The sequence below is a fragment of the Pipistrellus kuhlii genome, unplaced genomic scaffold (genome assembly GCF_014108245.1).
Source record: "Pipistrellus kuhlii isolate mPipKuh1 unplaced genomic scaffold, mPipKuh1.p scaffold_m20_p_128, whole genome shotgun sequence".
In the NCBI taxonomy this organism is placed as follows: Eukaryota; Metazoa; Chordata; class Mammalia; order Chiroptera; family Vespertilionidae; genus Pipistrellus; species Pipistrellus kuhlii.
The window spans coordinates 99,122-122,895 of record NW_023425436.1 but is presented as its reverse complement, the minus strand read 5'-3'; the positions used below and the strand labels follow the sequence as shown (position 1 = coordinate 122,895).

The 23,774-nt window shown below is 54.0% G+C and overlaps 1 protein-coding gene across 10 annotated transcripts in view; it reads right to left on the bottom strand.

Annotated features, from left to right (window-relative positions):
* Positions 1 to 22,493, bottom strand: part of TJP1 (tight junction protein 1) — a 93,597-nt gene extending 71,104 nt beyond the window's left edge. For all 10 annotated transcript variants that reach the window (XM_045580443.1, XM_045580441.1, XM_045580442.1 and 7 more), the window contains exons 1-2: positions 22,309 to 22,493; positions 20,149 to 20,275 (exon numbers count right to left, since the gene is read on the bottom strand). In XM_045580443.1, coding sequence (XP_045436399.1) covers positions 20,149 to 20,275; positions 22,309 to 22,478 — 297 coding nt within the window. In that variant the 5' untranslated portion in view covers positions 22,479 to 22,493. The remainder of the gene's footprint in view (positions 1 to 20,148; positions 20,276 to 22,308) is intronic.
* Positions 22,494 to 23,774: the final 1,281 nt, after the last annotated feature.

Sequence of the window (23,774 nt, the reverse complement as noted above, 5' to 3'; positions counted from 1 at the left end):
CTCTCCCTCAGAGCAGGCATCCTGCCTGGCCACTCCGAGCCTGCTTATGCAAATTAACCCGCCATCTTTGTTGGGTTAATTTGTATACTCGCTCCCGATTAGGTGGTGGTTTTAGGTGGAGGTATGGTCAATTTGCATATTTCTCTTTTATTAATGTAGATTTTATTTATTTTTATTTATTATTATTTTTTTTTTTTTTAGTGTAGATTTTATTGATTTTTACAGAGGAAGGGAGAGGGATAAAGAGTTAGAAACATCAGTCAGCTGCTTCTGGCACACACCCCACTGGGGATGTGCCTGAAACCAAGGTACATACCCCCGACCAGCTGGAATCGAACCCAGGACCTTTCAGTCCGCAGCAGGCTGATGCTCCATCCACTGAGCCACACTAGCCAGGGCCTTCTATGAATATTTGTGTGCGAATCCTGGCATGCCAAGAGTTCCTCACTCTCTGGGATACGTGCCCGAGAATTCAAGCGCTCAGTCCTATCGTAAATCCATTTTTAGTTTCAGAAGGAACTGCCAAGCTCCCTTCCAGACGGGCCGTGCCATCCTACACTCCTCCCCGCGGCGCATGCGGACTCCGGTTTCCCCACGCCCCGGCCGGCGCTGTGTCTGGTTTTAGCCGCCCTGACAGGTGTGTGATGCTATCTCCCGGCTTCGTTTTGCATCTCCCTGATGGCTGGGATGTGAAACAGCATTTCCCCTGCTTATTCGCCACCTGCACATCCCTTTCTATGTCAATATCTTTTGTCTATTCCTTAAATATATTTTTATTGATGTCAGGGAGGAAGGGAGAGGGGGATATATATATATATATAAACAGCAATGATGAGAGAGAATCTCAGATTGGCTGCCTCCTGTACGCCCCCTACTGGGGATGGAGCCTGAAACCTGGGCACGTGCCCTGACCGGGAATCGAACCGTGACCTCCTGGTTCCTAGGTTAGTGCTCAACCACTGAGCCACTCTGGCCGGGCGAACATCTTGACCGTAACTTTTTGACAGCTCTGGACCATCAGCCTGCAGACCAAAGGGTCCCAGGTTGGATTCCGGCCAAGGGCACATACCTCAGTTGAAGGCTCCTCCCGGCTTGGTCCCTGGTCAGGGCGTGTGCAGGAGGCAACCAATGTATGAGTCTTGCTCACGTTGATGATCTTCTCTATCCTTCCCTCACTCTTCCTCTCTCTCTCAAAAAAAAAAAACAAAAAAAATCAATAGAAAATTACCCTCGGGTGAGGATTAAAAACAAACAAAACAAAACAAACTGGAGATAACGTTGCTCTGATTGGTTTGGCACTCAAGAGTCCCAGGTTCGATTCTGGTCAAGGGCATGTACCTTGGTTGTGGGCTCATCCCCAGTGGAGGGTGTGCAGGAGGCAGCTGATGGATGTTTCTCTCTCATCCATGTTTCTAACTCTCTAAAACAAAACAAAACAAAAAACTGGAGATGTTACTGGTCCTGCTCCCTCTGGCTGCAAAACCAAGAGACGTATCAGTCCTTGACAGCTTATCCTCGACAGAACACCCCTCGGTCAGACTCCCGGAGCGCAGAGCAAGTCGGAATTAGCCACAAAGTGAAATTACAGCATCCAGGGGCTTGCCAGCGTTTCAGATTCTGCTGACCCAGGAGCTCCAATTACAGGGGAGCCGAGGGTGGCGAAGCAGACGGTGCCGAAGGGTGGGTCTCTCCTTTAATGAGTAGCTGGGAGCCGTGTTCCATCCGCGGGCCCTTCGCACACAGACATCCATTATTGTCCGTGGGCTCGATATCTGGGCAGCAACGGCCCCCCTTGCTCTCCCCTCCCGCCCTTCTGCTCGGTCAGCTTTCTGCCCAGACTCGATCTCCACATCTGCAGTGGGCTCGGCGCTCGGCGGCCATGGTGAAGGTCAGGCCCTCCAGGCGCGTGGGGAGGGGTCGGGCTTGTACCGCTCCCGGTCAACTTTTCCCCTTTGTGGGCCCTCCTTCTTCTTTTTCTTCTTCTTCCTCTTCCTCTTCCTCTCCTTCTCCTTCTCCTTCTCCTTCTTCCTTCTTCCTTCTTCCTTCTTCCTTCTTCCTTCTTCCTTCTTCCTTCTTCCTTCTTCCTTCTTCCTTCATCTTCTTCCATGTTTTTTGGCTCAGTGGATAGAGCATCGGCCTATGGACTGAAGGGTCCTGGGTTCGATTCCAGTCAAGGGCATGGACCTTGGTTGTGGGTACATCCCCAATATGTTTTTAACTTTCTATCCCTCTCCCTTCCTCTCTGTAGAAAAAAAAAATCAGTAAAATATATATTTTTTAAAAAATAGAAGTTTTATTGGGGATCAAGTCCATAACCTGGGAATCAAACCGGTGATCTCCTGGTTCCTAGGTTGATGTTCAACCAGTGAACCATGCGGGCAAGGCTCTTCCTTGTACCTTTTTGATACTTACCTGTTATTTTTTTGTTTCTATGTTTGTTTGTTTTTAGTATGTTTTTATTGATTTCAGAGAAAGGAAGGGAGAGGAAGAGAGAGAGAGAAACGTCAATGATGAGACAGAATCATCCATCGTCTGCCTCCTGCAGGCCCTTTACTGAGGGTCTGGCCAGCACTCGGGAATCAAACCGGTGACCTCCTGGTTCATAGGTCGACGACACTCAACCACTAAGCCACACCAGCCAGGCACAAACATTTGTAATTATTATAAGAATTTATAAAGGTTAGATAAAGAGAAATATACCCTTCAGAGGGGCTCTATTCACACACACACACACACACACACACACACACACCAGCTTCACATGGAACACAATGGCTGTGCCATAAAAGCTGAATCAGAGGAACCGACACCCCCATGGTGACTTACCCACATAGCGAAATGAAAATAAACACCAGTACCACTAAAAAGAAGAAAATAATAACACAGCTCAAACAAAGCTCTATAAAATGTACATTCACAACAGAATCCAAGGTGCTTATCTTCAGGAACACGAAAGCCATTTCCGTAGACCCACACCCAGATCTGCCGGGAGTGTGGCAGCCTGTGAGAGCAAGTTACACCAGGCTACCCCGCGGTACAGGATGAGGTGGCCCTGGCCGGTGTGTCTCAGTGGATAGTGTTAACCTGCGGGCTGCAGGGTCCCGGGTTCAATTCCTGGTCAGGGCGCAGGCCTGGGAGGCGGGCTTGATCCCCGGTGTAGGCGTGCAGGAGGCAGCTGATCCATGATTCTCTCTCATCGTGGATGTTTCTCTCCCTCTCCCTCTCCCTTCCTCTCTGAAATCAATAAAGCTATATTTAAAACACACACACACACACACACACACACACACACACGCGAGCACACACAGAAATGCCACGGTGTGTTTCTCACAAGAGAGACCTACCACACGTGGGAGGAGCCACACACACCTGCCTGTCCAGCAGATGGTCTCCGGGCACGCACCACACCACCACCCGGAGCCCATGAATCATGTATGAGGCACCTGATCTGTCCCGGCTTCTAACACGTGGGGAAATGACCAGACTGCTGGGCGGCACTGCTTCCTTAGAATAGACACAGTTTGCCAAACGCTAAATCCATGTGCAACATGTGATGCTTTTGTCCTGGCCAGTGTGGCTCAGTGGAGAGAGCATCGGCCTGCGGACTGGGGGGGGTGGGGGGGGGTCCCCAGATTCGATTCTGATCAAGGGTATGTGCCTTGGTTGCGGGCATATCCCCAGTGGGAGGTGTGCAGGAGGCAACTGGTCAGTGTTTCTCTCTCATCGATGTTTCTGGTTCTCAGTCCCTCTCCCTTCCTCTCTGTAAAAAATCAATAATATATATATATATATATTTTTTAAAGGTATGGAATAAAATAAATAAAAGGAGCTTTCTGCCCATGATGGGTTGGCAGACAGCGTGCTCCCACCCTTGGCGATGGGAAGAGAGGAACTATAGAACCTCCAGGGTCCTGGCTGTCAACGCAGCTAAAAGCTTTCTTTTCCTTTTGCTTTTCCTCTCGGTGATCAGACGCCTTCTCCCTTTTAAGGAGAGCAGCGGAGGAATTCTCGGCCAGAGCTTCCCATGGAGACTTGCATGAAGGTCTGGCAGGATCGACCCCAATGTTCCTGAGTACATACACACACACACACACACACACACACACACACACGCACGCACGCACGCTCGCACACGCCTGCTCCTCCTGATGACACCCCCTGAACGCCAACACCCTTCCCCTCTCCGCTTTCGCACGGGCTTACGTCACGGACTATATTGAGAGCTCGCCTCCCGCCTTCGGAGACAGAGAAAGGCTGCTGGGATGGGTGTGTTTTATTGATGAAGAAAAAGCATCTGCTGTGTCTCCACCAGCGGTTCCCAGCGTGGGGCACACGCCCACGGGGGGGGGGGGGGGGCGATTTGAGAAGGTGTTATTCACACTGAATGTTTTGCATTCTTACGGTTCGAGGGGCCTCGCGGACAGCCTATGCATATACGCCGTGATAATATTTATGCATCTCAGTTCTCTATGATGCGTTTTGAAACTTTTTGCTATTTTTTCATAGCCCTTCATATTATTCTTATTTTCTTTAACAGTTTCATAGTGATTTCTTCCTCAATACATCCACTGTCCTTTCATGCTTTTGTTTCTCTCACGGACGCCATGTTCTTGGGAAGCTTGCTTAGACCAAGTTCATGGCCTCTGAGGCTTCTGCCATGGGAACGAGAGTTCACTTTATATATATATATATATATATATATATATATATATATATATATATATATATATATAAAATTGATTTTTTACAGAGAGGAAGGGAGAGAGATAGAGAGTTAGAAACATCGATGAGAGAGAATCATGGATCAGCTGCCTCCTGCACACCCCCTCCTGGGGATGTGCCCACAACCAAGGTACATGCCCTTGACCGGAATCGAAACTGGGACCTTTCAGTCCGCAGGCCGACGCTCTATCCACTGAGCCAAACCAGTTTCGGCAGGAGTTCACTTTTTGAACAATGAGAATGCTATGTCATAGGGGTGGGCCGGTCAGGATGTTAGCAATGCTTAGGTGGGTGTGGCCAAAAAAGGTTGGGAACCACTGGTCTAAACACAACATTTCTGTATAATTTTTAAAACTGATTTCAGAGAAGAAGGGGGAGAGAGAGAGAAAAGGAGAGAGAGAGAGAGAGAGAGAGAGAGAGACACACATCAATGAGGAGAGAGAATCATGGATCGGCTGCCTCCTGCACGCCCCACACTGGGGATCGAGCCTGCAACCTGGGCGTGTGCCCTTGACCTCCTGGTTCATAGGTCGATGCTTGACCTCTGAGCCAGCTGGCCGGGCTGTTTCTGTACTTGAACGTGGCTGTGGGCGGGTGGGGGTGTGGGGACACCGGGTGCGCACTCCACTCCGGTTCCCAAACGCACGGGCGGCATTCTTCGACTCACAATGTACACTCCCCACGCAGTGTGTCCGCGGAATGCGTGTGGGAGGTCATCTACTGCAGGACAGAGCCATCCTGAGGTCGGTACATGTTATTCATGGGCAAAAAAAACCCCCCCACAAAAATAGCCAAGACAACACGGGCTGCTTTCACAGAACTCAAAGGTCAGGTCGGAAATCTGGACGGGGGAACGTGCACGGGGCCTGGTCTGTTGAATAAGAGAACTCGCCTTTTGGGAAAACAAGTGAAGGGTAGGGTGGGTTTAATAAAAACAGGGACGCCCTGCCCTAGCTGGTTTCGCTCAGTGGTTAGAGCCCTGGGCTGCAGGGTTGCCAGTTCGAATCCCGGTCGAGAGCACATACCTGGGTGGCAGGCGCCAGCCCCGGCCCAGATCAGGGCGTGTGTGGGAGGCAGCCCATTGATGTGTCTCTCTCACACTGATGTTTCTCTCTCTCTCTCTCTCTCTGTCTCTCTTCCACTCTCTCTAAAAAATCACTGAGAGGAAAAAAACATCCTGGGTGAGGGTTAACAAAAACAATAACAGCCGAAACCGGCGTGGCTCCGTGGAGAGAGCGTCAGCGGCCTGCGGACCGAAGGGTCCCGGTTTCGATTCCAGTTAAGGGCATGGACTCAGTTGCGGGTTCCATGCCCAGTGTGGGGTGTGGAGGAGGCGGCCCATCCATGATTCCCTCTCATCAATGAAGTTTCTCTCTCTCTCCCTTCCTCTCTGAAATCAATACAAACATATTCTTTAAAAAATTAGATGCACTTCATAAAAATTTAAAAAAACAACAACAACAACAACACACGCACCAGGTTTGACTTCCCGATCCCCATGCACACGGCTGGGCAGGGCCTGGCGTGGCCGGGGCGGGGCGCCCGGCAGTGTGTATGCCTCCGCATTCTCTGGCCCCCGGAGAATGTGCCCTGTAAACACCCACCCAGGTCAAGGACGCCGAAGGAGTGAGGGAGCAGGGCCCTCAGCATGGCATCGGGGTCAGCCCGCCTCCCAAGGACTCTGCTCGGGCCACGCCCCCGCTCCCCCTCGCTGCCACACCAGCTGGGCACCATTAATAAGCATGGGGGGGGGGGGAAGAGAGAGAGAGACAGAGAGAGAGAGAGAGAGAAACAGAGAATAATCTTCCGCCCCCCCCAAAGGGAGGGGGAGAGAGAGAGCGAGAGGGGGAGAGAAACATCAATGTGCAAGAGACACCTCGACTGGTTGCCTCCTGCATGCATCCAGGCCTGGGAATTGAGCCTGCAACCCAGGGACATGCCCTTAGACCGGAACCGAACGCAGAACCCGTTGGTCCTCGGGGCCGAGGCTCTGTCCCCCGAGCCGAACGAGCGGGGGCGAGAGAACCCTCCGGAACGGAGGGCCAGAGCGCGGGGGAGGCTGAGGAAGCACGGGCAGCGCGTACGACCAGCACGTCTACTGACCCATCAGCCTGCAGACAAAGGGAGGAAGCCCGGGCCGTGTGGGCCTGATAACCGGCCAAGGTCACGGCGACGGGGCTCCTGGGCTTCCCTCCCCCTCCCCTACCCCCGCCCCCGCCCCCCCCCCCCCGGCTCCTGGGCCCCCTCCCAGGCCGGCTGGGACCCGGGGCGGAGGCATTCCCACAGGACAGACAGGAGCCACGACCCTCCTCTCGGGAGGCACCGAGTCCGGAGCCCAAGTGGGGGGCTGGTGGCACCAGGGCCGCCCGGCCAGCTGGTGGGCGGCTCCACACACACACACACACACACACACAGCGCTCGGCAAGTGTGCAAAACAGGAAATGAGGTCAGAGCGAGATCCCTCTCAGACGCAGCTGGAGTCACGGTGGCATGAAGATCTAGGTTTCCATGTTTTCACTGGTTTCAGAAAGAAAGGGCGAGAGAGAGAGAGAGAGAGAGAGAGAGAGAGAGAGAGAGAGGGAGGAGGGAGGAGGGAGGGAGGGAGGGGGGAGGGAGGGGAGGGAGGGAGGGAGGGAGGGAGGGAGAGAGAGAGAGGAGGGATGAGGGAGAGGGAGGGAGGGAGGAGAGGAAGAGAGTGAGGGAGTGAGGTAGTGATGGAGGGAGTGAGATAGAGAGGGAGGAGAGAGGGAGGGAGAGAGAGAGAGGGAGAGAGAGGAGAGAGAGGAGAGAGAGAGAGAGAGGGGGGGGGGGCGTCAATGATGAGCCTGGGCGGTGTGGCTCCGCGGTGGAGCGTCGGCCTAGGAACCGGGAGGTCCCAGGTTCAATTCCCAGTCAGGGCTGGAGCCCCAGTAGGGGGCGCGCAGGAGGCAGCCGATCCATGATTCTCTCTCCTCATGGATGTTTCTATCTCTTTCTCCTTCTCTCTTCCTCTCCGAAATCAATAATGATATATATATATATAAATTTTTATTGATTTCGGAGAGGAAGGGAGAGGGAGAGAAATAAAAACATCCATGAGGAGAGGAAATCATGGATCGGCTGCCTCCTGAGAATCAAGCTTGCAACTAGGGCAGGTGCCCTTGACTGGAATTGAACCTGGGACCCTTTTAGTCCACAGGCCGACCTTCTATCCACGGAGCCCTGCTGGTGATTTCTCCCACAGGCTCTCGAACGCTCGGGGGGAGGCGGGAGAGGGCGTCACACGGTGAGCACGCGTGTGGGATGGCGTGTGCTATCCCTCGGTTATACCACATCCTCTCGCGTGCCTCCCGTGCTCCGGGTCGAAATCCTTTCCCTGGAGAGGTGAGTCTCAGGGCATTTCCGCCCAGGAGGACTCTGCGGGGCCTTGTGAAGTGCAAATTCAAGTGCAGAATGGAAAACAAAGATGAAAGCGCAGGCTGGAACAGAAAGTAAAAAATAAAAAACAAAACAAAAAATAACAAAACCAACAACACCCTGAACCCAATTCCAAGAGACTTGAACAAAAACAGACTTTGAGACACGGGGGAGCCCGGGTCCTCGGAGGTGAGGCGGTCAGGTCGCCTCCGGGCTGCCTCGCCCCAAACATGCCGAGGGGGACCCCCGCCAGGACAACAAAGGGGTTTGGAGGCTCAGAGCTGGCTCCTCGCAGGGGGGGTGGTATTGCACAGAACAGCCCCCCACAGGGCAGGGCAGGGTGGGGGGGCCCCCTGACAGCTCGGGATGTTCCAGCAGCTCTGAGCTCTCTTTCTTTTTTGAAAATATTTTTTTATTGATGTCAGAGAGGAAGGGAGAGGGCGGGAGAGAGAGAAACATCCACGATGAGAGAGAATCATGGACCGGCTGCCTCCTGCACGCCCCCACACTGAGGATCCAGCCTGCAACCCGGGGCCTGTGCCCTGACCTCCCGGGAATCGAACCCTGACCTCCTGGTTCAGAGATCGACAGCCAACCGCCCAGCGACCCTGGCCAGGCTGGGGTGAGGAGGGGCAGGGCAGGCCCTTCTGACCCTCCCATTCCTAGGACGCGAAGAAGGAAGGAGACAGAGATGCCTAGAGCATTCGGTTCCTTCCGTTGGCTGTTTGGAAGCACTGGTCTCGTTCCTGTGAGAACAAAACACGCGCCCCCACCCGCGTGTCAGGACCAGAAAGGAACGCCCAGCAAACAGCCTTTCCCGCTCAGACAGGGAGGCCCCGGCCTGGCCCTGGGCAGCGCGGGCCCCCTGGAGATCTGTGTGTCTCCTCCCGCCGCGGGCAGGGAGATCTCCCTCGGAATCTAATAGAGAGAGAGATTTCTCCCAAGCTCCAGGCTGGCCTTGGGACGGAGAGCCAGCCTGGGCCCCCGGCCTGGCGGGGGAGCCGGGGGGAGGGGAGGGGGTGGTGTGTGGGGAGGGTGCCCGGGAGGGACCTGGGGGACTGTCGGGTGCAGAGAGCTCAGGGAATTCACGGAATGCAGGCGAATCTTCACCCGAGGACATTTAGTTTTAATATTCTTTTATTGAAGTCAGAGAGGCAGGGAGCGGGGGGAGAGAGCGAAGCATCCTTGATGAGAGAGAATCGTGGATCGGCTGCCTCCTGCACACCCCCTACTGGGGATCGAGCCCGCGACCCGGGCCTGGGCCCTTGACGGGGAATCGAACCCGGGGACCATTCAGTCTGCAGGCCGACGCTCTATCCACTGAGCCAGACCAGCGAGGGCTCCGTTGATTTTTAGAGAGAGAGAGGAAGGGAGGAAGGAGGGGAGAGAGAGGGTTGTGGGTTCCTCTTCGCTTAAGGGCACATCTCCTGCCGAAGCCGGTTTGGCTCAGTGGTAGAGCATCGGTCTGCGGACTGAAAGGTCCCAGGTTCGATTCCGGTCAAGGGCATGTACGTTGGTTGCGGGCACATCCCTGGTCGGGGGTGTGCAAGAGGCAGCTGGTCGATGTTTCTCTGTCATCGACGTTTCTAACTCTCTATCTCTCTCCCTTCCTCCTCTCTGTGAAATATCAATAAAATATATTAAAAAAAAAAAAAAAGGGCATATCTCTCTCTTGCAGGCTCGGCCCCAGGACAAGTTAGTGGCTATTGCAGAGGCAACCAATTGATGAGTCTCTCTCACATAGGCACTTCTCTCTCTCTCTCTCTCTCTCTCTCTCTCTCTCTCTCTCTCTCTCTCTCTCTCCCTCTCTCTCTCTCTCCCCCTTGCTCTCCGTCAGAGCAATTTCTAGAACGATCCAGCTTCGTGCCCTACCAAGGGCTGGGATATCTGCATGGGAATGAGAAAACACGGGGAAAGGGGCGTGCTGTATGTTTATTTGTACGAGGGAAGAAAAGAAAAAAAACCAAAATCTGGAGAACCACTTAAAGTGACACTCGCCGCCCCAGGTCTGAGTCGATATCCAACACCCGCTCTCCTGGAGGAACCAGGGGCGGGGGGCCCCAGAGCCGTCCCTCCGGAGCCGCGGGCGGAGCCGCAGACACCCAGAAGGCAGCACCGCGGGGCGGGGGTTCTGTGCCTGCCCCCTCGCTTCGGGGCATCAAAGCCCGCTTCTGGGTGGAAAGCCCAGCGTGAGCCCACTGCCGACCCCACTGCCGACCCCACTGCCGACCCCACCCACGTTCAAAGCCACGGTCCCCGCGTCTTTGCCAAAGTGCTGGCCCCTCGCTGGGAAGTCCTAACCACAGCCCCGTGTGCGTGCGCGCATGTGTGTGTGTGCGTGTGCGTGCGTGCATGTGTTTGTGTGTGTGTGTGTGTGTGTTTAGTTTTGTTGTGTGTGGGTTTTTTTAATATATCTTTATTGATTTCAGAGAGGAAGGGAGAGGGATAGAGAGTTAGAAACATCGATGAAAGAGAAACATCCATCAGCTGCCTCCTGCACACCCCCCACTGGGGATGTGCCCCCAACCAAGGTCCATGCTTTTGACCGGAATCGAACCCGGGACCCTTCAGCCCGCAGGCCGACGCTCTATCCACTGAGCCACACCGGTCAGGGCAGTTTTGTTTTGTTTTAAAGTATATGCTTTTTATTGGCTTCAGAGAGGAAAGGAGACGGAGAGAGAGAGAGAAAACATCCATGATGAGAGAGCATCATGGATCACCTGCCTCCTGCACAGCCCCTACTGGGGGACGGAGCCCACAACCCGGGCCTGTGCCCTGACCGGGAACGGAGCCGGGACCGCCTGGTTCACAGGTCGATGTTCAACCACCAAGCCCCGCCGACCGAGCCACAGCCCTGTTTCTGAACACTTTTCATCCCTCCCTTAACCTTTCCACCTGCAAAATATTTCCTGATATCATATTTACATGCTGTTTGTGGAAAGAGGAGTTTTAGCTGGGGTTTTTTTTTTGTGGGTGTGTTGTTGTTAATCCTCACCCGAGAATATCTTTCCATTGATTTTTTTTAAAGAGAGAGTGGCAGGGAGGAGGCAGGGAAAGAGACGGAGAGAGAGAGAGAAACATCCATGTGAGAGAGACACACTGCGTGGCTCTCCCCTGTACCTGCCCCCATCCCCACCAGGGCCAGGGATGGAGCCTGCCACCGAGGTGCATGCCCTGGACGGGAATCGAACCCGTGACCTTTCAGCCTGAAGGCTGACGCTCTATCCACTGAGCCACCCGGGTCAGGGTGAGAGAAAGGGGGAACGTAAAGATGACCACAATGAAGATGCTGGTTGGCGCCGAGGGAGGCGGGGAAGGAGAGAGGAACACAGTGGGGGGGGGGGGGTCTCATTCCACTAAAATATCAAAATAAACGATGTCACTGATTTCACTTCAAAGCGCCGAGGGCTTCGCCCTGCCGGCCCCGCTGCCACGCTCAGCTGGAGGCGCGTCCCTGTGCAGGAGCCAAAGGGTTTCTGGCGAAAGGTGGAGATAAGCTGCATCGCCCTCCCCCCCGCCCCCGCCTCCCCCCCCTCCGTTTTGCGAGGAAAAATAGGGAGCAGATGAGAAAACAATCTTCAAAGCCCTTCCAGACGCCGGCTCCACACCCAGGCGGGCTTCCCACACGCTTCGTGCCTTGGGGCCCTCGGGGGAGGGCGCCACCCCAGCGGGTCACGCGGGCGATGGATGCCCGTAAAGGGGGGTGGGGGGAGCGGCTCCGAGGGCGGGGGGAGAGTGTGCATTGCTTTTATTTTATAACTTATTTTATTGATTTCAGAGAGGAAGGGAGAGGGAGATAGAAACATCAATGAGAGCTGAAACCGGTGTGGCTCAGTGGACAGAGCGTCAGCCTGTGGACTGAAGGGTCCCAGGTTCGATTCCGGTCAAGGGCATGGACCTTGGTTGCGGGCACATCCCCAGTGGGGGGCATGCAGGAGGCAGCTGACGGATGTTCCTCTCTCATCGATGTTTCTAACTCTCTCTCCCTCTCCCTTCCTCTCTGTAAAAAAATCAATAAAATATATATATATATATATATATATATATATATATATATATATATATATTTAAAAACAACAACAAGAAAGAAACCTGACAGTGAGACCATGAGATGCACCTGGCTCCCCCGGCCCCCGCAGCCCTCGAACCCCAGCCCCCAGGCCCCGGAGCCCGGAGGTATCTGCGGAATGTTGCTGGGTGCAGGCCTCCTCGCCCTGCCCCCCAGGGCGGCCCGGCTCCTCGCTGGGGCTGAAATTCCATCGTCCAGTTCCTCGGAGCTCCCTCCGCTGGAATGCAGAGGCGGACACCTCCCGCTCACCGGCCGCCCCGCCGAGGGCAGCCCTAATCCCCGGGGACACGGCCGGGCCAGCGCTGCCGGAGCGCCCGGTGCAACCTGCTCCGACCGCAGCTCCGCGGGTGCCCAGAGCTGACAGGCCGCCGATGTCTCACCGCTGTCCGGAGCCTGATGCTGGGCGTGGCTGCGGCCGTCACCGTTTCCGGAGGGCGGAGGGGCTGGGGCTGGTCCCCCCACCCACCCCGCCCAGGGAGTGCCGCAGGCCCTCCTCATTCCAGGGCTGCACATCAGCCTGGGCCTGGTCCCTGGAAGCAGAGCTGGCCCCTCACCAGTGTGAGCTCAGCGGATGGCGTGTCGGCCTGAGAACTGAAGGGTCCCGGGTTCAAGTCCTGTCAAAGGGCATGTACCTCGGTTACAGGTCCAGGTCCAGGTCGGGGCGTGTGTGGGAGGCAACCAATGGATATGTCTCTCTCCCATCCATGTTTCTCTCTTCCTCTCTCTCCCTCCCTCCCTCTTCCCTCACTTCTGCTCTCTCTAGAAATCAATGGGGGGAAATATCCTCAGGTGAGAATTTTTTTAAAAAACTATTTTTTATTGAGTTTTTACAGAGAAGAAGGGAAAGGGAGGGAGAGCAAGAAGCATTGATGAGAGAGAAACATCGATCAGCCGCCTCCTGCACAACCCCACCGGGGATGTGCCCGCAGCCAAGGTCCATGCCCTCGACAGGAACCGAACCTGGGACCCTTCGGACTGCAGGCCCACGCTCTATCCACTGAGTCAAACACGTTAGGATGAGAAATTTTTTTTAATGGCATTTATAAACAAAAGATGCCAATCAGTCGACTGCTGTGGACATACTTCCAAGCTCTAAACATAGCACGTATGACCAAGAGCCCAGGAAAGCATTCCTAGACACACACACACACACACACACACACACACGCACCCACACACACACACTTCTCCTTGGGAGCGACGTCATGTGCTTGGATGGACGCTGTGGGCAGGTCGGCGTCCTGCACGTTCCCCTCTGACTCTCCTGGCGGGTGGCTCTCCCTCTTTTATCACTTTATTGAGGTCGGGTTCCCAGCCATAAACCTGACGCGTGTAAAGGGTGGGGTTCAGATGTTTCTGGGACGGACAGGCAGCCCTCAAACAGCCCAGGGAAGAAGGTCAAATCGAAGAGCAGCATTCTCTGTTCTCCCCACATCTCCCTCCCCCCTCCTCTTCTGTGTTTTCTTGGGGACCCCATCATACCGGGGCCGCCGCCCTCAGCGCCTCATCGGCACCTCCTGGTGGCCGGGAGGGGGCCGTACACCAGCACCGAGGACTTCCCTCACTGCACCATGACCCAAAACCCTCCCGGAGAAACAAGCTCTAGGGATAGGATCCATGACCTCTTTTTAAAAAATATATATTGTGTGGATTTTTTTTACAGAGAGGAAGGGAGAGGGAGAGAGAGAGAAACATCCATGATGAGAGAGAATCATGGACCGGCTGCCTCCTGCTCGCCCCCCACTGGGGATGGAGCCCACAGCCCCGTCATGTGCCCTTGACCGGAATCGAACCCGGGACTGGTCTTCAGTCCGCAGGCCAGCGATCTATCCACGGAGCCACGCCAGCCAGGGCCGAAAGCCTTTGACATGGAACGAACGCCAAGGAGACCCTGGGGACTCGGCGCCCTGCTGCAGGGAGAGGAAGGAAGTGGTGTGTGGAGGCCCGTGAGCTCCCTGCAGACGGAACGCCCGGGGGACGCCGCCCGGGCGGGCCACAGGGCGGCCGGGGCGTGGGCCAGAGAGCACACAGGGTTCCCGTGAGCGAACGGGAGAAACAGCCGGGGAATGAGGAAGAAGGGCCGCTGGTCATGTCCCTGTGATGCCATCGCGTCTCCGATTCCCTCGTGGTGTGGCTTCCCACACTTCACTTCCCGGTTTATCTTTTTTTTTAAAATATATTTTCTCGATTTTTTTTTTAATTTAATTTTTTTGTTTTTGTTTTTTTACAGAGAGGCAGGGAGAAACATCCATCAGCTGCCTCCCGCACTCCCCCCACTGGGAATGTGCCCGCAACGAAGGGGTACATGCCCTTGACTGGAATCGAACCCGGGACCCTTCCGTCTGCAGGCCGACGCTCTGTCCACTGAGCCACACCAGTTAGGGCCACTTTCTGGTTAATCTTAACCTACACGGAGACCGAGGCTCTTTTGGACACTTGATTTGATGAACATTTTTTATTTTTTTTTATTAACTGTGATGTCCATCAGTAGTGGATTGTTTATTGATTGATTGATAGATTGATTGATTGATTTTTTTTTTTTGCCAGAGAGGAAGGGAGAGGAAGAGGGAGAGAGAGTTAGAAACATGCTTAGATCGGCTGCCTCCTGCATGCCTCCTACTGGTGATGTGCACACAACCAAGGTCCGTGCCCTTGACCGGAATTGAACCTGGGACCCTTCAGTCCGCAGGCCAACGCTCTATCCACTGAGCCAAACTAGTTAGGGCTACTTTTTAAGAAAAATCTTTATTGTGGAAAATACTACCTAGTTCACATTCTCCCCCCCCCCCATGGGCCCCTTCTAGCCCGCCCCTGCCCCCCACCCCCGGCCTTCCCCCCTCTATTGTCTGTGTCCGTGGGTTATGCATCTGTGCCTACACGTTCATTGGTTAACCTCTTCCTTCCCACCCACCTTCCCTCTGATATCGGACAGTCTTGGTTGAACATTTTTGTAAAGCCACGGCCAGAGGAAGATGCTTGCAAGCTTCATTTCCTCCAAACCCATGAGCTCTTAAAAATATACATATATAAAAGCATAATATGCTAATTAGACCGGACCAAGCTGGGCTGTGAGGGAAGCCTGGGTCCCGGGTGCCAGAGGGAAGCCAGTGCTGGCAGCCGGGGGAAGGAAGGCCTGCTCTTGCATGAATTTCTTTCATCGGGCCTCTAATATACATACATATAATCTCTTGGAGAGAGAGGGGAAGGGACAGGGGGAGAGATAGAAACATGGATCATGGCTCGGCTGCCTCCTGCAGGCGCGCTCCTGGGAATGGAGCCCACAGCCTGGGCCCGGGCCCGACCGGGAACCATGACGCCCGGGGGTTCACGGGCGGACCCTCAGCCCCAGAGCCACGCCCACCCTCCATTCCTCACGCACCGCTTCCCTCAAACAAAGCTAATGCCTCGGCCTGCCACACACGTTTGTCATCGAGGCTGGAAGCCAGGTCGGATGCCTGGAACAGGGGAGGCGCAGGCACCTGCCTAGCAGGCCAGCGATCCTGCCCGGGTTCCTGTGACTCAGGCCTTCAGATCTCTCTCTGAGGAGCCATGACGAAGCTCCGGGAGCCGAGGCGCTCCTCCAGGTTCCCGGGTGGACGGACGGACGGTCGGAGGGTGTCTGGGCGAGGAGGCTTTGAACTTGGCGTCTCCAGGGGCGGGGCTGGCTCTCGGTTGGCGGGAAGGGGGGGGGGGCGTGGGGCTTCGCGGTGGAAAGAGCGAGAAGGACCCCAGGGACAGCCCGGCCCCCCCCGGCGTGGTCCCCGAGGAGCAGCCCCGTGATTCACCGCGTCCCCGGCTGCAGGATGTTCAGGAAGACTGGGCGGGGCGGCTTCGCCCGGGATTGCTTTGCTTTTCATCCCGGATCTTAAGAATAGCACGGACGTCACTGGCGGCACAGCACGGACACGGGCGCGGCCGAGAGCACGGACAGACACCGCGCTCTCCGGACGTCGCAGGAAAATAATTCCTAGGTCTCTTCTTCAGGGAAGGCAGAGCTGGCCGGTCACGGATGTCGGCTGCAAACTGGCTTTGTTGTTTTTGCTTTAAACCCTCACCCGAGGATAGTTTTCCCCCTTGATTTATAAAATATATCGTATTGATTTTTTACAGAGAGGAAGGGAGAGGGATAGAGAGCCAGAAACATCAGTGAGAGAGAAGCATCGATCAGCTGCCTCCTGCACATCCCCCCACTGGACCGAAGGGTCCCGGGTTCGAATCCGGACTGAAGGGTCCCATGTACCTTGGTTGCAGGCACATCCCCAGTGTGGGGTGTGCAGGAGGCAGCTGATGGATGTTTCTCTCCCATCGATGTTCCTTTTTTTTTTTTAAATATATTTTATTGATTTCTTACAGAGAGGAAGAGAGAGGGATAGAGATTTAGAAACATCGATGAGAGAGACATCGATCAGCTGCCTCTTGCACACTCCCTACTGGGGATGTGCCCGCAACCAACGTACATGCCCTTGACCGGAATCCAACCTGGGACCTTTCAGTCCGCAGGCCGACGCTCTATCCACTGAGCCACACTAGTTCTGGCCCATCGATGTTTCTAACTCTATCCCTCCCCCTTCCTCTCTGTAAAAAGTCAATAAAATATATTTTTAAAAGGGGGAGGAGGAGGAATAGGAAGAGGAGGAGGAGGAGGAGGAGAAGGAGAAGGAGAAGGAGAAGGAGAAGGAGAAGGAGAAGGAGAAGCAGAAGCAGAAGCAGAAGCAGAAGCAGAAGCAGAAGCAGAAGAAGAAGAATGACATTTTCTAACCCAGAAGGACCCTCCTGCTGGACACCCTGCCAGGCTGTCGGTGTCATTGGCTGGGAAGTCCTGCCCCCTTGTGGCCGCTGACCTGCTCTGTAGCCGGCCCCCTGCCTTGGGCCCGGGGAGAAGGTTTAGTTAGGTCTACAAGAACCAAGTCAGCCGAAACCGGTTTGGCTCAATGGATAGAGCGTCAGCTTGGGGACTGAAAGGTCCCGGGTTCGATTCCGGTCAAGGGCATGTGCCTTGGTTGAGCATCGACCTAGGAACCAGGAGGTCCCGGTCACGGGCACAGGCCTGGGATGTGGACTCCATCCCCAGTGGGGGGCGTGCAGGAGGCAGCTGATCCCTGCTTCTCTCTCATCATGGATGTTTCTCTCTCTCCCTCTCTCTTCCTCTCTGACATCAATAACAACATATATGTTTTGAGAGATGTGGGCTTCCCTAAAGCAGAACATGTTCTTCCGCTTCCATGTCTCATTCCAAGGCTCAGACGCCGCAGAAACACCAAACGAGTTACAACCCTCTCGTTCACACCAACAGGGACTCTCGGGCATCGGTCTCACAGCCCTCCACAGCCCAGGCTCGCCGTACACTTGAACTTCTCTGCACACAGAAGCCGAGACACCACCTCACCTACTGCACTTCCCGGAGATTGTTCGTCTGTTCAGTGTCAACATTGTGGAACTCAGACCATCCGGGCCAGCGAGTGCAAAGACATGAAACAATACAAGATGGTCTCTGAAAAGCTACAGGTGGCCCACTGTAGTTATTTATCTTACCCATATTTTTATGGATTTCAGAGAAGAAGGGAGATGGGGGAGGACAGAAACATCCATGATGAGAAAGAATCATGGACCGGCTGCCTCCTGCACACACACACACACACACACACACACACACCTCCCTCCCCCCTTGGGATCGAGCCTGTCACCAAGCCCAGGCTTGTGCCCTGACCGGGAACCGAACCGTGACCTCCTGGTTCAGAGGTCGATGCTCAGCCCCTGAGCCCCCGGGCCACGTGAGGAGACAATCATCCTTTCCCTGGACGCCCTCATTCAGCACACGGAGGAAGCTCTGTCTCTGTGTTTCTATATTTGCAGCCTCCTCTGGCCGGCGCGCCCGCCCCACTGCCCTTGGCCAATGTCACCAATTCCCTCCACACGTCCCTCCCACCCCCACGCCGCCCCAGCTCATCGCCCCGAGCATGGCACCCCGGGGTGAGTTCCGTTGTTCAGAGATTTGGGCGGGAAGGGGGGGTAAGGGGGAGGCCACAACTGGCATAGAAATGTGACAGAACTGTCAGAGCCATGACGTCCGTTCGGTAGATTTGGAAGCAGTCGTGGCTCTTCTCGTCCTGTGACTGCAGGAAACATGACATGATGCCTCCTCCCCGGGAGAGTAAAAAAGAGAGAGGAAAAGACGAGCCAGCGTGGCTCCGTGGCCGAGCGTCGGCCTATGAACGAGGTCACGTGTGGATTCCTGGTTGGTTCACAGGCCCGGGTTGCAGGCTCCATCCCCATTGGGGGACATGCAGGAGGCAGCCGGTCCATGATCATCTCTCATCATGGATGTTTCTATCTCTCTCTCTCTCTCTATCTCCCTTCCTTTCTCTGAAATCAATAAAAATATTTTTTTATTTTTTAAATATATTTCCTTATTGATTTGAGAGAGGAAGGGAGAGGGAGAGAGAGATAAAAACATCATTGGTAAGAGAAAATCCTGGATCGGCTGCCTCCTGCACGCCCACCTCTGCGGATCAAGCCCACAACCTGGACATGTGCCCTTGGCCAGAATTGAACCCGGGACCCTTCAGTCCACAGGCCAACGCTCTAGCCACTGAGCCAAACTGGCTAGGGCAATAAGAATATATATTTTTTTTAAAAAAAATTAAAGAATAAAACCTTCTCACAGCAAAGAAAGTTCTAGCAGTCTCTTTATGGCACTGAGCTCTCTTATGGACTAGGACCGCGGTCGGCAAACTGCGGCTCACAAGCCACAGGCGGCTCTTTGGCCCCTTGAGTGTGGCTCTTCCACAAAGCACCACGGCCTGGGCGAGTCTGTGTTGAAGAAGTGGCGTTAGAAGACGTTTAAGTTTAAAAAATGTGGCTCTCCAGAGAAATGTCAATCGTTGTCCTGTTGACATTTGGCTCTGTGGACGAATGAGTTTGCCAACCACTGGGCTAGGACAATACAATCCTTAGAGGGGGGGAAACATGCATGAATTTATCACACATCCATTTGAAAACCTGTCACTCTGCTTGGAAAAAAATAGGACCCCTCACGTCAATCACTTAGAATGGAAAACACCACCATTAAGCACACTGACATCTGCCCTAACAATACCTTCTAAGTCAAAGGCATGACTCGTCAAAAAAAAGAAGGAAAACCATGATTCAGCAAGAACTCAAATGCATGACAGCAAAAAGTCAAAACCATGACTAAGGTGTTTGCGGTTTATCAGATACTTAGGTTTCTACTTACATGACTATGTGGATTTGTCATTTTCTGAGATATGTATATTATTATATTATATTATATTATATTATATTATATTATATTATATTAATTATTAGTTTGAATTATATTATACACTAGAGGCCCGGTGCATGAATTCGTGCACCAGTTGGGTCCCTCGGCCTGGCCTGTGGGATCTGGCCCAAACCGGCTCCCTGACATCCCCGGAGGGGTCCCAGATTGCGAGAGGGTGCAGGCCAGGCCTAGCGACCCCAATGGTGCAGATCGGGGCCGGGGAGGAACCATGGGAGGGCGGTTCCGGCCCATCTTGTCCGGCCCCGTCTTGCTCAGTCCCTATCGGCCGGACCCCAGCAGCAAGCTAACCTACCAGTCAGAGCGTCTGCCCCCTGGTGGTCAGTGCACATCCTAGAAAGTGGTTGGCCGGCCTTAACACATCATTAGCATGTTACACTTTGATGGGTGGAGTGGCAGACCGGACCACCGGACACGTAGCGTAGAATTCAAAGAAGCGTTGTTTTCACCCCGGTGTTTGAAACAGAACCCCCCCGTGTACTATTATTATAAACGACCCGTAAGGCCACCCGTTCAGAAAGCCTGCTGGCTGATAAGCGTGCTTACACAAGCATGAGCCTGTTTGTGTTCTCATGAGAAAAACAGGTTTTTTTTGGTAAAGAGACACAAACACTGCTCATGTCCTTTGAGACGGGAGAAGAGGGCGGCACCACCTACTCACCGCCAGTTCGCAGAAGTCGGCGCTGTCCAGGCTTTTGCTCCTGTGTAGCCTCCCTTTGATGCGTCTCAGGGAAGGTTTTCCTTGGCTGTTGCTGGAAGTAGCACCATTCTCAGAGGACGGGGTCACCCTGCAGGAAGAGGGAACGTTTTAATTCTATTTTTTTTTTACATTTTTTCAAGTCCTATTTTTATAAATTGTTTTTATTGATTTCAGAGAGCGGAGACAGGAGAGGGAGAGAGAGATAGGATGGGAGGGGAAACACCCCTCGGCTGCCTCCTGCATGCCCCCTACCTACTGAGCCACACTCTGCAAAAAATAATAATAATAATAATAATTGGCAATGTGATTCAGCAAAAATCAATACCGTGACTCCGCAAAAGAATCAATCCTTGGCTTTTTGCTGAGCCACGCTTTCCATGTTTGCCGAGCCGAGCTTTCAATTGGATTAGCAAGATAGATCTGGTGGATGGAATCAGTGGGTGGGATCAGCTCTATTGGATTAGTTTGCTTACATCAATGTATGCGCTAAGCCAGCTTGCATCGGGCTGATTAAATGAGTAGGTGATATTATTGTAGCTAGACTGGACTAGCATGCTTAAATTAGGTTGATTATATTTATATCTACTACGGTAGAGGCCTGGTGCACGGATTTGTGCATCAGTGGGGATCCTAGGCCTGGCCTGCAGGGATCGGGCCAAAACCAGCTCTCCGACACGCCCCGAGGGAGTCCCGGATTTCGAGAGGGCGGTTCTCTTGTGATGCACCCGGAACTGGGCTCTCTTCTCTCCAGTTCCAGGTGCGTCACCTGAGAACCGCAGCTGCCACATCGCTGCAGCTGGGCAGCTCCTTCATTGAGCGTCTGCCCCCTGGTGGTCAGTGTGCATCATAGCTACCGGTCGGACGGTTGTGCGGTCGCTTAGGCTTCTATATATAGAAATACACACACATATATAAAGAATAACAAAGAATTGGGCAAAAATAATCCAGATGGTAAAAAATAAGTCAGCTATACAAGAACAAAAGGAAGACTTAATAAACCTACAACATGTTTCTTTTTAAACATCAGCATGGACAGCGATGACCCCCTCAAGAGAACAAAGCATCCTTCCCCCAATTGGGGAGGAGGGGGATTCCAAACCAGGGCATGAGCACAGGAGCCTGGAGACACATGCACAAAGTTTGGCTCAGGGGAGAGAGCGTCGGCCTGCAGACTGAAGGGTCCGGGGTTCGATTCTGGTCAAGGGCATGTGCCTTGGTTGCGAACACATCCCCAGTGGGGAGCGTGCAGGAGGCAGCTGATGGATGTTTCTCTCTCATCCATGTTTCTAACTCTCTCTCCCTCTCCTTTCCTCCCTGTAAAAAATCAATAAAATATACATTTTTTTAAAAATACACAAAGCAGCTGAGGTCACACTAACCCTGACGCTTTCCGGGGAACGCTTCAGCAGAAGCCAGTAAAATGCTAATCTTCCTTTAGGAGTATGAGGCTTCAGAAACCTTAAGAGCTCACTTAAAAGGTAAATATTAAAACGGCCTTGGGTTGCTATGCTTACGATGACGTGTGCAACTGCCTGTAATTTGCTCATTAAAGAAACCAAGCAAGGACTTGGATACGATAGCCATTTCCTTTTATGTTTTCTTTCTTTTCAAAAAAAAAAATATATATATATAAATAAAAAATTCTAGAGGCTTGCCCTGGCTGGTTTGGCTCAGTGGATAGAGCACTGAAGGGTGGACTGAAGGGTGCCGGGTTCGATTCCAGTCAAGGGCGCATGCCGGGGCTGTGGGCCCCATCCCCGGTGCGGGGCGGCGTGCAGGAGGCAGCGGGACCCAGGATTCTCTCTCCTCCTTGGTATGTCTGTCCCTCTCCCTCTCCCTTCCTCGGTGACACCAATAAAAAGATACATGTTTCCAACGTGCAATGCAGCCCGCGGGAGAAAACCCCGCTGTGGGGGCCTCGCGCTCTGGGGGCGGCGATCCCCGTGCCCCGTAGGAACGGGGGCGCGTGCAGAGGCCCCCCCAGCCCGGCCCCTCCAGCCCGGCCGCCTGTCCACCTGTCCCGGGGCCGGTCCTCCCTCCGCCCCCCCCCCCATGGGGACGTAACGGGACATAACGGAGCAGGGCGCGTGCGGGCCCTCCCGCCCCCGGGCCCGCGCTCACCAGAGGCGGCGGCGCAGCGGCAGCAGGCTGCCCCGGTTGGCGGGCGTGACGCCCACCGCCATCTGCAGCACCGTCAGGTACTTGTGGTACCGCATCCCGGCCCCGCCGCCGCGCTCGCGGCCCGCCCGCCGCCGGCGCCGCCGCAGGCACAGCCCCTCCAGGCGCCGCATAGGGCCCGGCGCCGGCCCGCGGCTGCCCGCTGCCCGCCGCCCCGCCGCCGCCGCCGCCGCCGTGCGTGCGGGCGCTCCCGCGTCGCCGTGCGTGGCCGCGGGCGTCACCCTGCCCCCCCCCCCCCGCCGCCCGCCCGCCCGCGCGCGCGGGGCACCTGGCACCGCCGTCTCCGGGGTGATGGGGGGGGCCCGTCCTGGTCCGCCGGGCCCGGTCCCCCCAGAGACCCCGCAAACACAGGCTTCCCCGCGGGACGGCGGCTCCTACCTCCCAGCCAGAGCGGCCCGAGGTTTTGTGTGTCTGTAAATTGCATAGACATATTATACATATGCACATGGATGTGTGTGCAATGTACAGGCTCATGGGTATATGTATGTCTATGCAATTCACAGGCACGTGTGTACGTGTATGCGTGTGCACTTTATAGACGTGTGTATATGTGTGTATATGCAATTTATAGATGTGTGTATATGTGTGTGCAAGTTATAGACACGTGTGTATATGTGTGTGTGTGCAATTTATAGACACGCGTGTGTATGTATGTATATGCACTTTATAGATGTGTGTATATGCGTGTGCAATTTATAGGCACATGTGTATATGTGTGTATATGCAATTCACAGACACATGTGTATGTGTGTGTGCAATTTATAGACACGTGTGTATATGTGTATGCAATTTATAGACATGTGTATGCGTGAAATTTATAGACACGTGTGTATATGTGTGCAATTTATAGACACATGTGTGTGCAATTTATAGACACGTGTGTATATGTGTGTGCAATTTATAGACACGTGTGTATATGCAATTTGTAGACACGTGTGTATATGTATGTGCATGCAATTTATATACACGTGTGTATGTGTGTGTGTATGCAACTTATAGACATGTGTGTATGTGTGTATATGCAATTTATGGGCACGTGTGTATATGTATGTATATGCAGTTTATAGACACGTAAAATCTCCAGCCACTCTCAGCTGAAAACAGACACGCAGGTTGGAAGGTTTCACATATGCATATATGTATGTGTGTGTGTGTGTTTGTATGTGTATGTGCATGTACTAGAGGCACAGGGCACAAAATTCATGCACCAGTAGGAGGGGTCCCCTCAGCCCAGCCTGGACTCTCTTGCAATCCAGCACCCCTCGGGGGATGTCTGGCTGCGGGTTCAGGCCCAGGCCCACAGGCAGCTGGGTGTCCCTCTGGCCATGCAGGACCACTGCCTCCTAACCACCTGCCTGCCTTTGTGATGGCCCTTACCCACTCGTCTGCCTGCCCACCCGCCTGACCGC